We start from the raw sequence: 17,037 nt of genomic DNA on the forward strand, positions 1-17,037 counted from the left end.
ACAGTTACTGCAGAGAAGCAATAATTAGGTTTTAATTGAAAGCCAAAAGTCACAGTTTAGACAGATTTTTATTATTCATCAAAACTTTTCAATTAGTCGCAAAGACTTGGATCATACTGAAAATCCTACAGTAAGTTAACTTCCGTGGCTCTAAATGGGACACCAGCACAAGATAGCAGGGAATTCCCTCAAGTTACAATAATCAAAATTACAGTTTCTGTTTGTTTAAAATATCTACTCTCATGGAATGCTATTTTACCAAAACGTTTTAGTGCCAACTGTTTGTAGCTCACGCGTTGTACGAAGAGGAGGAGACATTTCCACCGTGACCTGTCCAGTTTGTGTGGATGAAAGTCCCCGGATTGCACAGCAACTCGTAGGTGTGGGCACCAAAGTAATCCCTCTGCGCCTGGGGGCAAAACAATGTTCAGATTAATGGGCCCCGTGGGGCCAACAAACTCAATCCTCAACCCCTCCCCAACAGATTAAATCAAACTCCAAACCTAACCCAATCCCCAGTAAAAAGACAACAGTCAAACCCTGGGCAGTTTCAGTGTATAAGCTTTTGTTGCTAAGATACTGGGTTCACTCTGGGCCCTCAGGTGCCAGTAAAGGCGGAATGTGGTGATGCTGCAGCTAAAGAGGGTTCACTTCTCGTACAAGTCGTGGCAGCAATGGCCATCATTGTGTCACAGCACAGATTGGGGGGGGAAACATGTCTTTTCTTTACATAGGAACATAGAAAATAGGAGCATGAGCCCACCACCCCCCATCCCCCAATATCCTGTAATTCCCTTCACCTCAAGTGCTCTAACTCCTCGAAAACATTCAATGTTTTGGCTTCAACAACTTTGTATGGTAGGAAATTCCAGCGGCTCACCACTCTGGGTGAAGAGATTTCTCCTCATCACTGTCCTAAATGGTCCACCCTGTATCCTCAGACTGTGACCCCTGGTTCTGGACTTCCCCACCATCGGGAACATCCTTCCTGCATCTTCCCTGTCTAGATCTGTTAGAATTTTATGGTTTTCTAAGAGATCCTCCTCATTCTTCTGAACTCCAGCGAATGCAATCCTACACGACTCAATCTCTCCTCATACATCCCAGGTATCAGTCTGGTAAACATCCTCTGCGCTTCCTCTAGAGGGAGAACATCCTTTGTCAGGAAAGTGTGCGAGTATCTTGCAGCGTCAACGTTTGTGATGTGCTGAAATATCAGACGCCAAAAGACTAGCCAATTCAACTAGTGAAGGCTTGAGTTCAACAACTTTAGATGACCCTCCCCTCCATCTTCAAGTCATCAGTCAGGATTTACCATCGTGTTGCGCCTGTTTTCGGACGCGACACAGTCGCAAAGTGGGGCACAAAGCGATTAGCGTGATTGGTGCCGGTTTTTGCGACCGGTGCCATTTTACGACAATAGGATTTCCGGTGCAGTCGGCCTCTTGCCGGAAATGGGCGAGAGGCAGGTTAATTTATTGAAATGTACTTAAATAAGCATTTAAATGTCATTAGCAAGGCCGGCGCTCAATCGTCTGGGCTCGGTCCCCTCTATGCCCTCGCCGGGGAAGGTTCTTGCCGGCGAGGATTAAACACTCTCCCCATGAACGGGGAGCAGTCGACGGGGCCTCGCTGGTGGAACCGGAGGCCATTGAGGCCCCCCCTGGGGAGGCAGAGGGCAAGGGGGTGCCCCTTAGGCAGTGCCAGACTGGCAATGCCACCCTGGCACCTGGGCGATGCCCACTGGGCAGTAACTAATTGGGGGGGGGGGGGCGCGGGGGAGGGGGCCCGCTGCCACTCTGCGGCGATTGGTGGGGGGAGGGCAGCGGGGCCGCGATCGGTGGGGGAAGGAAGGGGGTCGGCAGGGGCTGCATCTAAGGCCATAGGCCCCCCCACAATTGCTGCTTCAGGCTGCCTGCAGGCAGTAGCAGGAGCCTGACCACTCTGTCTGTCAGGCCCCTGCTGCTGCTAATGCGCATGTGCAGCATCAGAGGCCTGCACGTGCACACTAGTTCCCTCTGCAGGCTTTTGGGCGTGTTAAGCCCCGCCTAAAGTCTTCTGCAGCGAGTAACAGGCTGGCTCAGAATTTTGCAGCCAGAATGCGAGGCGGTGGGGGGGGGGTGGGAGGGGGTTGAAAACACGCCCACTTCCCAGTTCCACGCCCGCCCGACACGGACTAAAAGTGGTAAAATACCGTCCATCGAGTTTTACCGCACGGAAGGAGGTCCTTCGGCCCATTATGTCCATACTACACGGAAAGGGGGGGGGGCATTTATAAATATCACAACCTGCCGTTTCTTTACCTGTAAAAGGTTCGCTGGCAGCTTCTCGTGTCTGTAACCGTCATAGAAGGACAGAGCTGTGCTGAAACAAGGCATTGGAATGCCCATCTGTACCCCAGTGCTGACAACACGGCGCCAGGATTCCTGCAGACACAACATTCAGCGTTAATCCGGAAAAATCCACGCTGCACAACTCGGAGAATTGGTGGAGGACAAGCGAGAGGGTGGGGGGAGGGGGGGGAGACAGAGATATTTTACAAAAGCAAAATGCTTTCAGATGCTGGAAATACTCAGCAGGTCAGGCAGCAACTGTGGAGAGAGAAACGGGAGTTAACATTGTAGGTCAACAACTAGTTCTGACAAAACGTTAACTCTATTTCTCTCCTGACAGATGCTGTCCGAAGGTTTAAGAATTTTGTCCATATGACATTATTTTAAAGTTGATAAAGTTTATTTATTAGTCACAAGTAGGCTTACATTAACACTGCAATGAAGTTACTGTGAAAATCCCCGAGTTGCCACACTGGTGCCTGTTCGGGTAACACGGGGGGAGAATTTAGCATGGTCAATGCACCCTAACCAGCACGTCTTTCAGACTGTGGGAGGAAACCGGAGCACCCGGAGGGAACCCACGCAGACACGGGGAGAACGTGCAGATTCCACACAGACAGTGGCCCAAGGCTGGAATAGAACACTGTGCCACCATAGCACCCTTTTGTCAGTTACGAAAGGAGCCTCAGCCTCACACCAACACTGCTGTGTGAACACAGCCCAAATCCAAAACCAAACTCAGTCCAAAGCGCTGGAGAAGCCAGACGTACTAGAACATTCCGAAGCCTGTTTACACTCATTGACTTTGTGCAAAGGGAAAGCCTTTTCACATTAATGCTTCCTTTGTCCAAGGGAATTAGTAACACGTCAGCAGGTCACAATGAAGCGAGACAGATTCATCTCAAAAATTATGCACCAATGGATCACTTAGCATTGGCCACAGTGAGAGAGATGCTGGTTTATAGTGAGTACTGTTTCAAAATTGGTTATCACTGCTGCCTCACAGCGCCAGGGACCTGGGTTCAATTCCAGCCTCAGGTGACTGTGTGAAGTTGGCACGTTCTCCCCGTGTCTGCGTGGGTTTCCTCCGGGTACTCCGATTTCCTCCCACAGTTCAAAGATGTGCGGGTTAGGTTGATTGGCCGTGCTAAATTGCCTCTTAGTGTCCCAGGATTTGCAGGTTAGGGGGATTAGCGAGATAAATACATGGGAACATAGCGTAAGCCTGGGTAAGAGTTGGTGCAGACTCAATGGGCTGAATGGCCTTCTACATTGCAGGGATTCTGAGATTCTTCTCACTTTTTTATTGCCACAATGTATTTATACAAGTTTCAGATTTCAATAATAATTCTATAACATTAAAACTGCTTCAGTTAAGTGTGTAAATACCTGACAATCTTGAACAGCCGTGGTGAAGAAGTCATCTAGAAGCAGGTTCTGCAGTTCATGATTTGCATCAAAAGCGTCTTTAATTTTTCCCAGAAAGACACTGAAGAGAGAGAAACAATTCTTACAGATACTTTCCTGTAACAAGGTCTTCCTTTTAAAAAGAATGGGCATGTGTGCATGAAAATAGCTGGAAAGGATATCCTGTTCCCCAGGAACCCGTGACCCGAGCCTCAATACAGTGTCAGATACCCAAAGACAGGAGCAGGAGGAGGCCATTCGGCCCTTCGAGCCTGCTCCGCCATTCATCACCATCATGGCTGATCGTTCAACTCAATAGCCTCATCCTGCTTCCTCCCCATAACCTTTGATCCCATTCGCCCCAATACAGCACAATAACTGCAGAAACACTACCTGAAAATGACAAACACACACGGGAGTTTGAATTGAGTCGATTTCCCTCTCGTACTGACTGCAGGATCGACTGAAATCTAGAAATCCCAAATTTCATTTGAAGACCTTTCCAAAGTTTATGAAGCTCACAACTTCCAAATCCCATACTGAAGAAAAATCTAATCTTTTCCTATTAGATTTGGGAAGAATTCTAATGTTTAAAATTGCGAACGATAATTGACAGCAGGTAGTTATGTACAATTTCATTCATTGGCTCCCACCCATTCGACAGCTTTTGCTCAACCGTACTAATACCCCTCACTGTAAAACTTTACTCAATAACAGTCCTGTGAAGCCCCTCTGGATCTTTCACTGTGCCAGAGAGTCATAGAGGTTTACAGCATGGAAACAGGCCCTTCGGCCCAACTTGTCCATGCCGCCCAGTTTTTAACCACTAAGCTAGTCCCAATTGCCCACATTTGGCCCATATCCATCTAAACCCATCTTACCCATGCAACTGTCTAAATGCTTTTTAAAAAAAAATTGTACCCGCCTCTACTACTACCTCTGGCAGCTTGTCCCAGACACTCACCACCCTCTGCATGAAAAAACTGCCCCTCTGGACCCTTTTGTATCTCTCCCCTCTCACCTTAAACCTATACCCTCTAGTTTTAGACTCCCCTACCTTTGGAAAAAGGTGTTGACTATCTACCTTATCTATGCCCTCATTATTTTATATTCCAAGTGTTGCCTTACCAATGGTCTTGTACAACTTCAACAAGGCATCCCAACTCCTGTATTCAATGTTCCCACCAATGAAACCAAGCACCGCTCTGTCCACCTGTGACTCCACTTTCAAGGAGCTATGAACCTGTACTCCTAGACCTCTTTGTTCTACAACTCTCCCCAACGCCCTGCCATTAACTGGTAGATTTAACCATGGCAGGACTTACTCAAAATGCATCACCTCGCATTTATCTAAATAAAACTCCATTTGCTATTCATCAGCCCACTGGCCCAATTGAACAAGATCCCGTTGCAATCCGAGATAATCTTCTTCAGTGTGCCAATCTTGGTATCATCTGCAAACTTACGAACCATGCCTCCTAAATTCCCATCCAAATGGCGCTACATAAATGCAGGTTGCTTCGCTCACCTCCTGATGATACAGCCACCTCTCCACATCAGGGCAATCCCACCATAATTCAGAGACCAGCTAAACTCTTTAGCTGCTTGCCTCAACAGCATGAATCCCTGGGCATAGGAGATAATCTTCGAAGCGTAGAGAGCCTGTAAGCAGGACAAAAAGATACTCAGCACTTTAAATATACACACATGGACCACACCATTATAGACTGATAAATTCCTCTCGCCTGTACAATGACTTATGAAGTTGGATTATAGACGAGCAATTTTTACCTGTACTTGGGGCTGTTAAACTAAACAATTTACACAAGAACATCACGTTTAAAAGTTTATTTATTAGTGTCGCAAGTAGGCTTACATTAACACTGCAATGAAGTTACTGTGAAAACCCCCTAGTCGCCACACTCCAGCACCTGTTCGGGTACACGGAGGGAGAATTTAGCACGGCCAATGCACCCTAACCAGCACGTCTTTCAGATTGTGGGAGGAAACTGGAGCACCTGGAGGAAACCCACACAGACACAGGGAGAACATGCAGACTCCACACAAACAGTGACCCATCCGGGAATCGAACCTAGGTCCCTGGTATTATGAGGCAGCAGTGCTAACCACTGCGCCACCATGCCGCCCCATGTGTGTGGGGAAGAGGACATCCATAGAATCCCTACCGTGCAGAAGGAGGCCATTTGGCCCATCGAGTCTGCATCACTTCTCCAAAAGAGCGTCTTACCCAGGTCTATTCCTCAACCCATGCATTTCCCATTGCTAATCCATCTTACACATCTTGGGATACTAAGGGTCAATTTACCACAGTCAATCCACCTAACCTGCACAGCTTTGGAGTGTGGGAGGAAGCCGGAGCACCCGGAGGAAACCCACGCAGACACGGGGAGAACGTGCAAACTCCACACAGACAATGGCCCGAGGCCAGAATTGAACCCAGGTCCCTGGCGCTGTGAGATAGCAGTGCTAACCTCTGTGCTACTGTGCTGCTCATAACAGTCGCATCAAGATAGACGCAGGGTAATGACTCATCTTCAAACACCAGACAGACACACAGGCTGAAAATGCAGCACCTTAACTCATTTAAAAGTTAGGTTGCTTGGCAACCCGAATCGATTCCACTTCTGGACTCAAGCACAGCTGTGTGAATTTCCTTGAAGTGAATCCAAGGCCGTCCTTAAGGAGCGGCTGGTGTAGCGGTATTGTAAATGATTGCGAGCCAGCTCTCCTGCAGCCGGTCATCTTGGAGACCGGGGTTCAGTTCCCCTGCGGGGGGTTTTGAGGTAGAGTGAGGCTGCTTAGCTCAGATGGTTAGAGCATGGTGCTAACAACAGTGAGGTCATGAGTTCGATCTCCGTGCCGGCCAAATGCAATTGTTTGCGCAGTCCTGGCTGATGCACGCCAGCAGCGTGGGTTCAATTCCCGTATCGGCAGAGGTTGAAAATCCCTCTGCAAATTCCACCGATAACATTCAGAGGGATATAATCACACTCGCCTCTCAACCAGGGACTTGGCACTGCAGGAAGTCAAACTCAAATGAAAATATTTTATGTAAAATAAGATCTTTAGCAGTTGGGATGATTATTCACTTAAAAAAAAAATATATTTTTTCTTCCTTGCTGCTCACCCACCGCACCCCCCTCCCAATTGGCCTGTGGGCGAGGGCAGATTATTCCACCAAATGCCCAACCCTATTCTCATTGGATATCCACCCCAGCAGGTTACCATGGTTACCAGGAACCCAGGACGGTTCCATGCCCGCCGAGAGCAGAGGAATCATCCGGAAAACCCTTCTCAAAGACCAGCTGGTCAAATCGGCACGTGACCTAAACCTCTACACGGTCAGTAACTGAGCAAACAAACCAGGAGGAGTCCGCGTAACCCACCACTGTCCCCCCAAAACATCTGGATTCTTACCGAGATTGTGGGGGAATGAACTGTCTGCAAGTTTCCTCGCCTGGTTTTAGCACCAAGATTGTAGACCTGAAATACAGCGCGCACCACAAACACTTCTTCATTAACCTCACCTTGCGGATATCTTCCAGAAACTTCTTCTTATCCCCAGAGAATTTCGGGTCTTTAGGTCCCGATAGCTTCTTGGCAGCTATCAACCGTTCATCTTTCAGAGAGGACAGGCATCTGGCAAAGACAGCCTCACCTAAACAATAAACCACGCTGGTTACTAAACAATAAACCACGCTGGTTACTAACAGAGTCTGCGGCACAGGAACCCGAGTCAAATAGCCCAAACCTATCCTACACGTGAGCCCACTCGAGTCAAATAGCCCAATCCTACAGTCAAGCCTCCGTCCAACTCTCATCAAACCTCATCAGCGTATTCCTGTTCCCCCCTCCCTCAGGCACCTATCGAGCTTCCCTCTATTTCCCCCGCACATCTCCACTGAACCTTCCCCCCCGCTCCCTCACCTTATCTTGAACTTGTGCCCCCTTGTAATTGTCATTTCTGCCCTGGAAAAAAGCTTCCACCTGTTCACTTTATCTATGCCCCTCATAATTTTATGAACTTCTATCAGGTCGCCGCTCCTCAGCCTCCGTCTTTCCAAGAACAATCCCAGTTTATTCAATCTCTCCTCGTAGCTAATACCCTCCATACCAGGCAACATCCTGGTAAACCTTTTTCTGTACTCCCTCGTGGAATCCGGAACCTTCCCTGGGTTCCAGATTCTCAGCACTCTCTGGGTAGGGGTTTCATCCAAGTTCCCTATTGGATTTATTAAAGACCGTGCCATATTTGTGAGGTCTTGGGGCACGGTGGGTGGCTTCCTGCCTCTAGTCCAGAAGCTCCAGGTCCAAGTCCCGCTTCAAGACTTGATGGGACACCAGAAGAGGTGGATTCATAACATGGCCAAACAGCAGCCTGTAAATCCTTCCAAAATGCCCAATGGCAGATGGTGACAGTGCGAGAGTTTCCCGGTCAGCCACACTGCAGAAGGCAATGGCAAAGCGCCGCAGTACTTTGCCCAGCATCATCATGGAGCCATCCGATGGAGGTTCTTGGCCAGGAGAATTTTATATTTAGGACTCCTAGTTTTTGAGCCCCCTACAATTGGGATCATCTCTACATCTACCACACCGTACCCCTTCATATCAAAATCCTTCATCAGGTCACCTCGCAACCTTGTCTTGTCTATAGAAATGTCTATCAGCCTTTCAGCTTTGCAGTCAACCTTGTAAATCTTTTACAAATTTCCCATTTTTCTCTATCCTTTTTTAAAATAAATACAGAGACCAGAACTCTCTCAAATGTGCTCTAACCAAGATTCAGGACAGGATTTTCCCTCCATTTCAATTCTCTCTCCAAATGAACACTGGCAGTGTTGTTAGTTTTTGTGACGTGTGTATCGTTTTCCATTCTCTACTCCATTTCACTCCTTCTTTCCCCTTCCAAAATGTTGGGCGGCACAGTGGTTAGCACTGCTGCCTCACAGCGCCGGAGACCCAGGTTCGATTCCCAGCTTCGGGTCACTGTCTGTGTGGAGTCTGCACGTTCTCCCCATGTCTGCGTGGGTTTCCTCCGGGTGCTCCGGTTTCCTCCCACAGTCTGAAAGATATGCGGGTTAGGTGCATTGGCCGTGCTAAATTGCCCTTTAGTGTCAAGGGGACCAGCAGGGTAAATGCATGGGATTACGGGGATAGGGCCTGGGGATTGTTCTCGGTGCAAGTTCAATGGGCCGAATGGCCTCCTTCTGCACTGTAGGGATTCTATGATTCTAGGAGGATGGGAGTTAATCCTACTGGCTGTGCTTATTAGTTCAAATCTTCATGTCTACTGGGTTAGAAAGATGTGGGCTTAAGCTTCTCACCACAATGCATGCTGTTCAGAGAACGATATCACTACACTGCCAAAGGTGCCGTCTTTCAGATGTGACATTAAACCGAGACCCCCTCAGGTGGAAGTAAAGATTCCTTCATACAGAAGACACTTTACAAACTTCTGGCCTTAACACCGAGTTCACCAGCTTCGGACAATGAATTCTCTCCTCCATCTCGATCCCTATTTTTGAATCCCAATGCCCCCCACAAGGCCAGCTGTTACTTGCTCCTAAGTTTTATTTTCAGAATGCGGACCTTTGCTCCGTTAACAATTTCCGCCATTTTACCTTCACACCACCGTCAGCACCTCCTTTAGTCTTTAACACTAACACTTCCTTAGCCTTGTGTCCATGACAGCTTTGTCAAAGCTCTCCTCATTTCCCATTTATTCCCGACCTTGTACTTTCTCCACACGCTGCACTGCCTCTTAGAACTGGATCAAATCCATCACATTTCTCCCTCTCTTTAGCTCTGAAGAGTCACACGGACTCAAAACGTTAACTCTGTTTCTCGCTCTGCAGATGTTGCCAGACCTGCTGAGTATTTCCAGCAATTTTTTTGGTTTGGTTTCAGATTCCAGCATCTATGGGGTATTTTGCTTTAACACTGGGGGTGGGGGGGCAGGAGAGACTCCCAGTCTCCTGCCCAAGATTCATCCATCAAATCAACATCAGTAAAATCTATTTGCTCATTTATCACATTATTGCTTGTGGGAGCTTGCTGTGCACAAATCGGCTGCCACATTTCCGCCATTGTAACAGCGACTGTGATTTAAATAGTTATCATTGTTGTGAAGCACTGTGGGATGCTGAGACGGTGAAAGGTGCTATATAAACGCAAACTTTGTGGGGAGTTGGAAAAGGAACAAAAAAATTAACACACCATTAATCTCACCCAAATGTCCGCACACACTTTCCAGAGGTCCCTGGAGGGACACACTGGTCGATCTTGCTCCCTCCTACAATCTAGTGGGACAGAGGCGCCTGCAGCTTTTCACCTCCTTCACTCAGAAACTCCGCTCGGTCCAGGGATCAAATATGGGATCTTGCTGACCCGTATGGGCAGGTCATAGAATCCCCAGGGCCGTGCAGGAGGCCATTTTAAAGTTTATTTATTAGTGTCACCAGTAGGCTTACATTAACACTGCGATGCAGTTATTGTGAAAATCCCCCTAGTCGCCGCATTCCAGCGCCTGTTCGGTTACACAGAGAGAATTTAGCGTGGCCAATGCACCCTAACCAGCGTGTCTTTCAGACTGTGGGAGGAAACCGGAGCACCCAGAGGAAACCCACGCAGACACGGGTAGAACGTGCAGACTTCGGACAGACAGTGACCCAGAGAATCGAACCCAGGTCCCTGGCGCTGTGAGGCAGCAGCGCTAAGCATTGCGCCACCGTGTCATCAAGTCTGCACCGACCCTTACCCAGGATTACCCTGTAACCTCACGTATTTACCCCGCTAACCTAGATAGGTCGGGGCAGGTTGTCAGTGTTTGGTTTCCAGGTTACACAAACCCTATCCTAAACTAGGTGACCCTCAGTAGGTGGTGACGACAGGTGTAGTTACAGGTACCACGACTTAGCGGCACTCAAACCAACTCTTCCTTACCAATGAGTGTAACCGGCACTCCAAATTCGAGTGAAGAGATAGCAGTCCATTTCCCGGTGCCCTTTTGCCCAGCGGAGTCTTTGATCTGGGGCAGCAGGGGACTCCCGTCGGAAGCCCGGAATTTCAGGATATTTGCCGTGATTTCAATGAGGAATGAATCGAGCTCCGTCTTGTTCCATTCCTGAAATGCCTGAGGGGGAATAAAACAACACACTGATTTCTTTCCCCCCTTTTTTTTGATAACCAGCCACACAAACAACAACAATCAGCATTCGCCACCAACTTAATTCTACAACGACATCTCAAAAATAACACGTAAAAATTAAAGAATTTTAAGCCACCATAGTTCATTAAAACTAGAAACAAAGAAATCATAAAATCCTTACAGTGCAGAAGGAGGCCATTCAGCCCATCGAGGCTGCACCAACAACAATCCCACCCAGGCCCTACCCCCGTAACCCCACATATTTACCCCGCTGATCCCTCTAACATACGCACCCTAGGACACTAAGGGGCAATTTAGCACGGCCAATCAACCTAACCCGCACACCTTTGGAACGTGGGAGGAAACCGGAGCATCCGGAGGAAATCCATGCAGACACGGGGAGAATGTGCAAACTCCACACAGACAGTGACCGAAGCCGGGAATCGAACCCAAGTCTTTGGAGCTGTGAGGCAGCAGTGCTAACCACTGTGCCATCGTGTCGCCCAGATAATGGAAAACAAGATAACGAATAATATGATTCAGAACTCTGGACACGCGAGAAGAAACTGAGATTTTCTATTCAAACTAAGGGGAGATGGTGGCAGAGTGTCATTGGACTCAATCCAAAAGGCCAGGCTAATACTCTGGAAGCACCCGGAGGAAACCCACGCAGACACGGGGAGAACGTGCAAACTCCACAAAGACAGTGACCCCGAGGCCGGTATTGAACCCGGGTCCCTGGCGCTGTGAGGCAAAAAGAGAACAAAAAAATTGAGATGCGGAATAACACTGGATCAAACTCCGAAATTCCAACTATTATCTCAAGGCCGGAGACAAAGTAGCATTTAGACCAAGAGAAATCAATGTTTCAGATCCTGGAGGTGCCTGGATTATGCAGACGTGTGTCCTTGGATCAGAGCTATAACAGCACAGGCACAGCATACTAACCTTCGCCATTTCGTCATGGTCCATGTGGAGAATATCCTTCATCAGGTGATAAGCCTCGCAGATTAACTGCATGTCCCCATACTCAATGCCATTGTGCACCATCTTGACAAAGTGACCCGCTCCGTCATCACCCACCTGGAGAAGTAGAACAGAGATCAGAACCACTTCCATCGAGTTTCACTAAACTACAAGACACCACTACAATTTAACAACCACATATCCAGCACTGCAATCTCCATCAAATTCAGCAAGAAAAGAGAACCCAAGATTTAAAAAAAAACAGTAATTAATGATCATGTCAATTTCAAAATTGTCTAACCTCTTACTGCAATGCTGGAGTTATGAATAAAAACCCAAAGACATTACCCAGTAGTGGTAATGTCACTACACTAGTGAATCCAGAGGCCCAGGCTAATGCTCTGGGGACCCGGGTTCAAATCCCACCACAGCCTCTGATGATATTAAAAATCAATTAATAAAAATCTGGAATTGAAAACTAATGGCAGTAATGGTCACTGTGAAATCACCTGGTTTGTTAGTGTCCTTTAGGGAAGGAAATCTGCCATCCCTACCCAGTCTGGCCTACATGTGAATCCAGACACACAGCAATGTGGTTGATTCTTTAACTGCCATTTTGAAATGGCCGAGCGAGACAGTTCAAGGCAATTATGGATGGGTAACAAATGCTGGCCCAGTCAGCGACACCCACATCCCATGAGAGGAGGAAACAAAAACCAGGATGACAAAATTCCACTTCACAGGCTGATGTTTTGCACATACACATCCAATTACATTCGTCAAAAAACAAATGGAAATTTAGTTGCTGAAGAAAGGACAATTTTTGCCAAAGTTTTTCACCTTCACTCATCAGGACATTTCACAAGAATACAATGCAAGGGAAATCGACAAAGTTACATTGTACGAGAAGAGTGCGCAGATTAGTTGGCAAGTGGAGGCTTTGCCGTGAAGAATGCACCAGTTGATGGTGACTGACAGTTAACTGCCGAAAATTGTGAGAAATTTAAAACCAGACAGCTCGACTCTGATTAGTCAAGGCGTTGCCCTGAGGGATTGACCAGTAAATGGCTTTCAGTCATGCATTTTGTTTATCAGAAACAGGTGCAACACCTCTTTGTCTGCAAAGAACAGGTCCGTGTATTAATATGCGTAGCGTCCAGTACACGGCCCAAGCCCGACTGACAATCTTACATTGGCTATCAGGGTGATTCTTAGCACACTGAGAATTATTTAGCAAAATGTTGTCCCTTCACAGAACCAAAACATGTCTCATGTTGGACACTCTTGAATCTTGGAGTTTGAATCTTCAGTATAAATTTGGCGATTTCCTTCGCAAGGTGAAAAACTTTGACAAGTTTTTTCAGCAATGCTCAGACAGACATTGCAAAATAAATGACAAAACATTACAGATCCAGCTTCACATCAATGCCAGGGGGAGGTTAAAAGAAGTTTGATAAAAGAAAAATCAAACGTTCCAGATTCTGAAGGTATCCAACAGATTCATCAGAATGAGAACAGTGGAGTAACATCCTGATCAGTGTCCCAGCCAAAGACTGAGCTTCACTCTTCCACACGCCCGACTGGCCAAGTGCTCACTGCAAACACTCACCAGTTTATTCCGGACAGTAAAGTTTCAAGAGTGCAAGTCAAGGATATTTATTATGCAACATCCGGATTTCCGAATTGAGACTTACCCATTCACAACAGGCCTCGCCAGTTCCAACCTTGGCAGCAATGCTCTGGAAGATGCCCTTGATGTGAGGCCTGAGAGAGGTAGATAGAAAGCAGAGGTGAACCTGACTAATCTGTCCACCCACCCCTCCCCCCCAGGTAACACGGCATTGCACAACTAGTGAAAGACTCATAAATCATTCAACAAAAATCACTGGAAGTTGTCACCAAGACTCTGAAGACCTCGAGGCAAATGAAACAAACATCCCTCCTACAAAAGATGAACATTGGCAGAAGATCCATGATTTAAACTTTATATTCATCCATCATCACACGGGAGCACCATGATTTTTTATAAAAAAGGACCCTCCAGCACGGTGAATCAGGTAATACATTACGGACATCACAGTTCACACTTGGCATTTACTGCAAAGTTTCCTCATCATTAACCAAACTTTGTGTGTTAAATTTCCTTTTCTAGTCTGGGTGAACGAACTCTTCCCGAATTTTGTTAAATCTTGGTTGAGGTCAAACACCGCTTGTAAAAAAATTAGAATCCCACATTTTATTTTATTTTCCACATAGCGCACCCCGGACATTCTCTCTTCCACCTTCTTCCGTCGGGAAAAGATACAAAACTCTGAGGTCATGTACCAACCGACTCAAGAACAGCTTCTTCCCTGCTGCTGTCAGACTTTTGAATGGACCTACCTCTAAGTTGATCTTTCTCTACACCCTAGCTATGACTGTAACACTACATTCTGCACTCTCTCCTTTCCTTCTCCATGAACGGTATGCTTTGTCTGCATAGCGCTCAAGAAACAATACTTTTCACTGTATGTTAATACATGTGACAATAATAAATAAAATTTTAAACTGTATTTTTCATTGCCCCCAATCTTTGTTTCAATCACATTTGAGATTTCAAATGGCCATCTCTCACTCTCCCCAACTCCATTCTGAAATGAGGTTGTTCTGCTCCCATCTGCTCAGAGCTTCCCACTGCATCACTACTGGGACAGAGAGGGTGACAATTCGCATGATTGTGTACAATCCCACTGAAAACACATTCAGAATTCTCAGAACAACAAATCGGTTAGGATTTTGCTGACAGCATTCTAACCTGAACACAGTTGATCAGTGCTGAAGGAGTGTTCAGTCCCACACACAGGAGATTAGGATGCACTGTCTCATAGAAACTAGAAGCAGGAGTAGGCCATTCGGCCCTTCGAGCCTGCTCCGCCATTCATTTTGATCATGGCTGATCATCAAATTCAATATCCTGATTCCCCCCTTCTCCCCCATATCCCTTGATCCCCTTAGCCCCAAGAGCGATATCTAATTTCTTCTTGAATTCAGAATGCTTTAGCCTCAACTACATTCTGTGGGAGTGAATTCCAAACATTAACCACCCTCTGGGTGAAGAAATTTCTCCTCACCTCAGTTCTAAAAGGTTTACCCCTCATCCCCAAACTATGACCCCTAGTTCTGGACTCCCCCACCATTGGGAACATTCTTTCTGAATCTACCCTGTCTAACCCTGTTAGAATTTTATGAGATCCCCTCCCACTCTTCTGAACTCCAGTCAATATAATCCTAACCAATTTAGTCTCTCCTCGTATGACAGACCTGCCATCCCAGGAATCGGCCTGGTAAACCTTCGCTGTACTCCCTCTACAGCAAGGGTTTACAATTTACAAATCCCAGATTGTGGAGCTTTTCACCTCGCCAGCTCCAGATTAGTGCCAGGTCATCAACCTGGGGCAACAGAGCCTCCCCAGGATCTCTTCAGATGTCAATCTGTGATTGGCTGGTAGGTGAGCAGCCCCCCCCCCCCCCCTCTTCTTCCCCACAATCCTTCCATCCTTTGGTCAGGTGATGGGTTCTGAACAGCAGCAAATCATCCTGCCTCTCGATGGGAACAGATTCGTCCCCCATCCTGGGCAAGTGAGTGACTGAAGCTGTAGCCCCCACTGTGGCCATAGTAAATAAGCAGAGATATCCCCTCCCTCACCGGCCACACACCGAGACTGGGCAATCGGGCTTGAATAAGGACAAAGTTACTCTGGGTTAGTCACTGCTCGAGGTGTGGACACGAAACTCATTATCCAGTGAAAGCGACAGCGCCGGATTCCACCGTCACAGAATCAATTGGAGTTGGAAAATCTTCTTGAACTAAAGCATTAACAAACAGAGGAATAGGAGAAAAGCGACTAATCTCTAAAGATGATATTTTATATCAGAAACACTTCACAGATTAATCAGTATAGCGAGAGTTCAGTTCCAAATATTAACAGCATTTCAGAAATACTAGCACTTTTGTGGATTATTAAAAAATAACAGGAAGCAATTGGAATTAAACGGATGATGACATACCAAGCCTCTTTGTGGCCACCAGGCATTAGGGAAGGACCGTATCTGGCACCGTCTTCTCCACCACTAACCCCACTCCCAACAAACAACAGGCCCTTGGCTTTCAGCTCTTTACATCTCCTCTGGCCGGGGGGGGAAAGAAATAAAGAACATTGTTCACATCTCAGCACCAACAGACACACCGTTTAGTTCAACTATTAAAGGGTCCTGGGGCAGCACAGCATTTACCAAACCTTCCAGTGCCTCTGGGATGTCCCGTTCCAGTTTACAGTGCAGATTGCAATGGTTCCATAACATGTTGTACAATTTAGTCGAGAAGTCCAAAGGTGTACAGGTTAGGTGGATTGGCCATGGTAAATTTCTCCTTAGTGTCCCAAGATTACTGGGAGGGAGGGAGGGAAGGGAAGGGGAGGGAGGGGGGTGCGGAGATTATCTATCAGAGAGTCAGTGCAGACTCGATGGGCCGAATGGCCTCCTTCTGCACTGTAGGGATTCCACACAGGCAAAACATGAGAACATTTAACAATCTTTTGGGGAGGTTTGCACACAGTTTATCTGCAGATTTTTTGGGTTTAATAACTGTACAGGTTTTGGGATCGCTGTTTATTAAAAAAAAGGAGAGAAAAACTTAAACCAATAAACAAATTTACAAGCTATTGCCAGAAGATTGGGGTGGGTGGGGAGAGATTGTAGGTTCTCCATTAAACGTTTCTCAGAAATACTGCACACCTGGGAGGAGTTTCACCACAATCTTTCAATAATTAGTGAAGTTTCATCAAGTTACTCAGTCACGTTTTGTGACACGCGTGTCAGTTTTAATACTCCCATAATCCACACGGATCATGGAGATTACCAATGTAAATGGATTGTGGTGTAATTACACCCTCCCAGCACTAGTAATGCTGCAGCACCATTTACTCCAGGGTCTCACACGGTGTGACATGTTTAGTTGAGTCAAATCCATTAGAAATACAGGCATTGGCCATTGTAACAGGAACAACAACAGGAGGCACAACTTTAAAAGTGGGGATTGAATTCTACCTCCCTCCCTCCCTCGCCGAGTCTCCCCTCCTGCTAAACCCTCCCCTCCCCCACCATCGACCAAGAGATGGGGATATT

At 46.9% G+C, this 17,037-nt stretch overlaps 1 protein-coding gene across 1 annotated transcript in view; it reads right to left on the bottom strand.

Annotated features, from left to right (window-relative positions):
• Positions 1-49: 49 nt before the first annotated feature.
• pgd (phosphogluconate dehydrogenase) overlaps positions 50-17,037 on the bottom strand; it is a 32,885-nt gene continuing 15,897 nt past the window's right edge. Inside the window, exons 5-13 of the mRNA XM_078238680.1 lie at positions 15,922-16,040; positions 13,569-13,638; positions 11,857-11,991; positions 10,704-10,893; positions 7,289-7,419; positions 5,269-5,402; positions 3,723-3,822; positions 2,304-2,426; positions 50-409 (exon numbers count right to left, since the gene is read on the bottom strand). Coding sequence (XP_078094806.1) covers positions 290-409; positions 2,304-2,426; positions 3,723-3,822; positions 5,269-5,402; positions 7,289-7,419; positions 10,704-10,893; positions 11,857-11,991; positions 13,569-13,638; positions 15,922-16,040 — 1,122 coding nt within the window. The 3' untranslated portion in view covers positions 50-289. The remainder of the gene's footprint in view (positions 410-2,303; positions 2,427-3,722; positions 3,823-5,268; positions 5,403-7,288; positions 7,420-10,703; positions 10,894-11,856; positions 11,992-13,568; positions 13,639-15,921; positions 16,041-17,037) is intronic.

Source organism: Mustelus asterias, chromosome 22 (genome assembly GCF_964213995.1).
Source record: "Mustelus asterias chromosome 22, sMusAst1.hap1.1, whole genome shotgun sequence".
Taxonomy (NCBI): domain Eukaryota; kingdom Metazoa; phylum Chordata; class Chondrichthyes; order Carcharhiniformes; family Triakidae; genus Mustelus; species Mustelus asterias.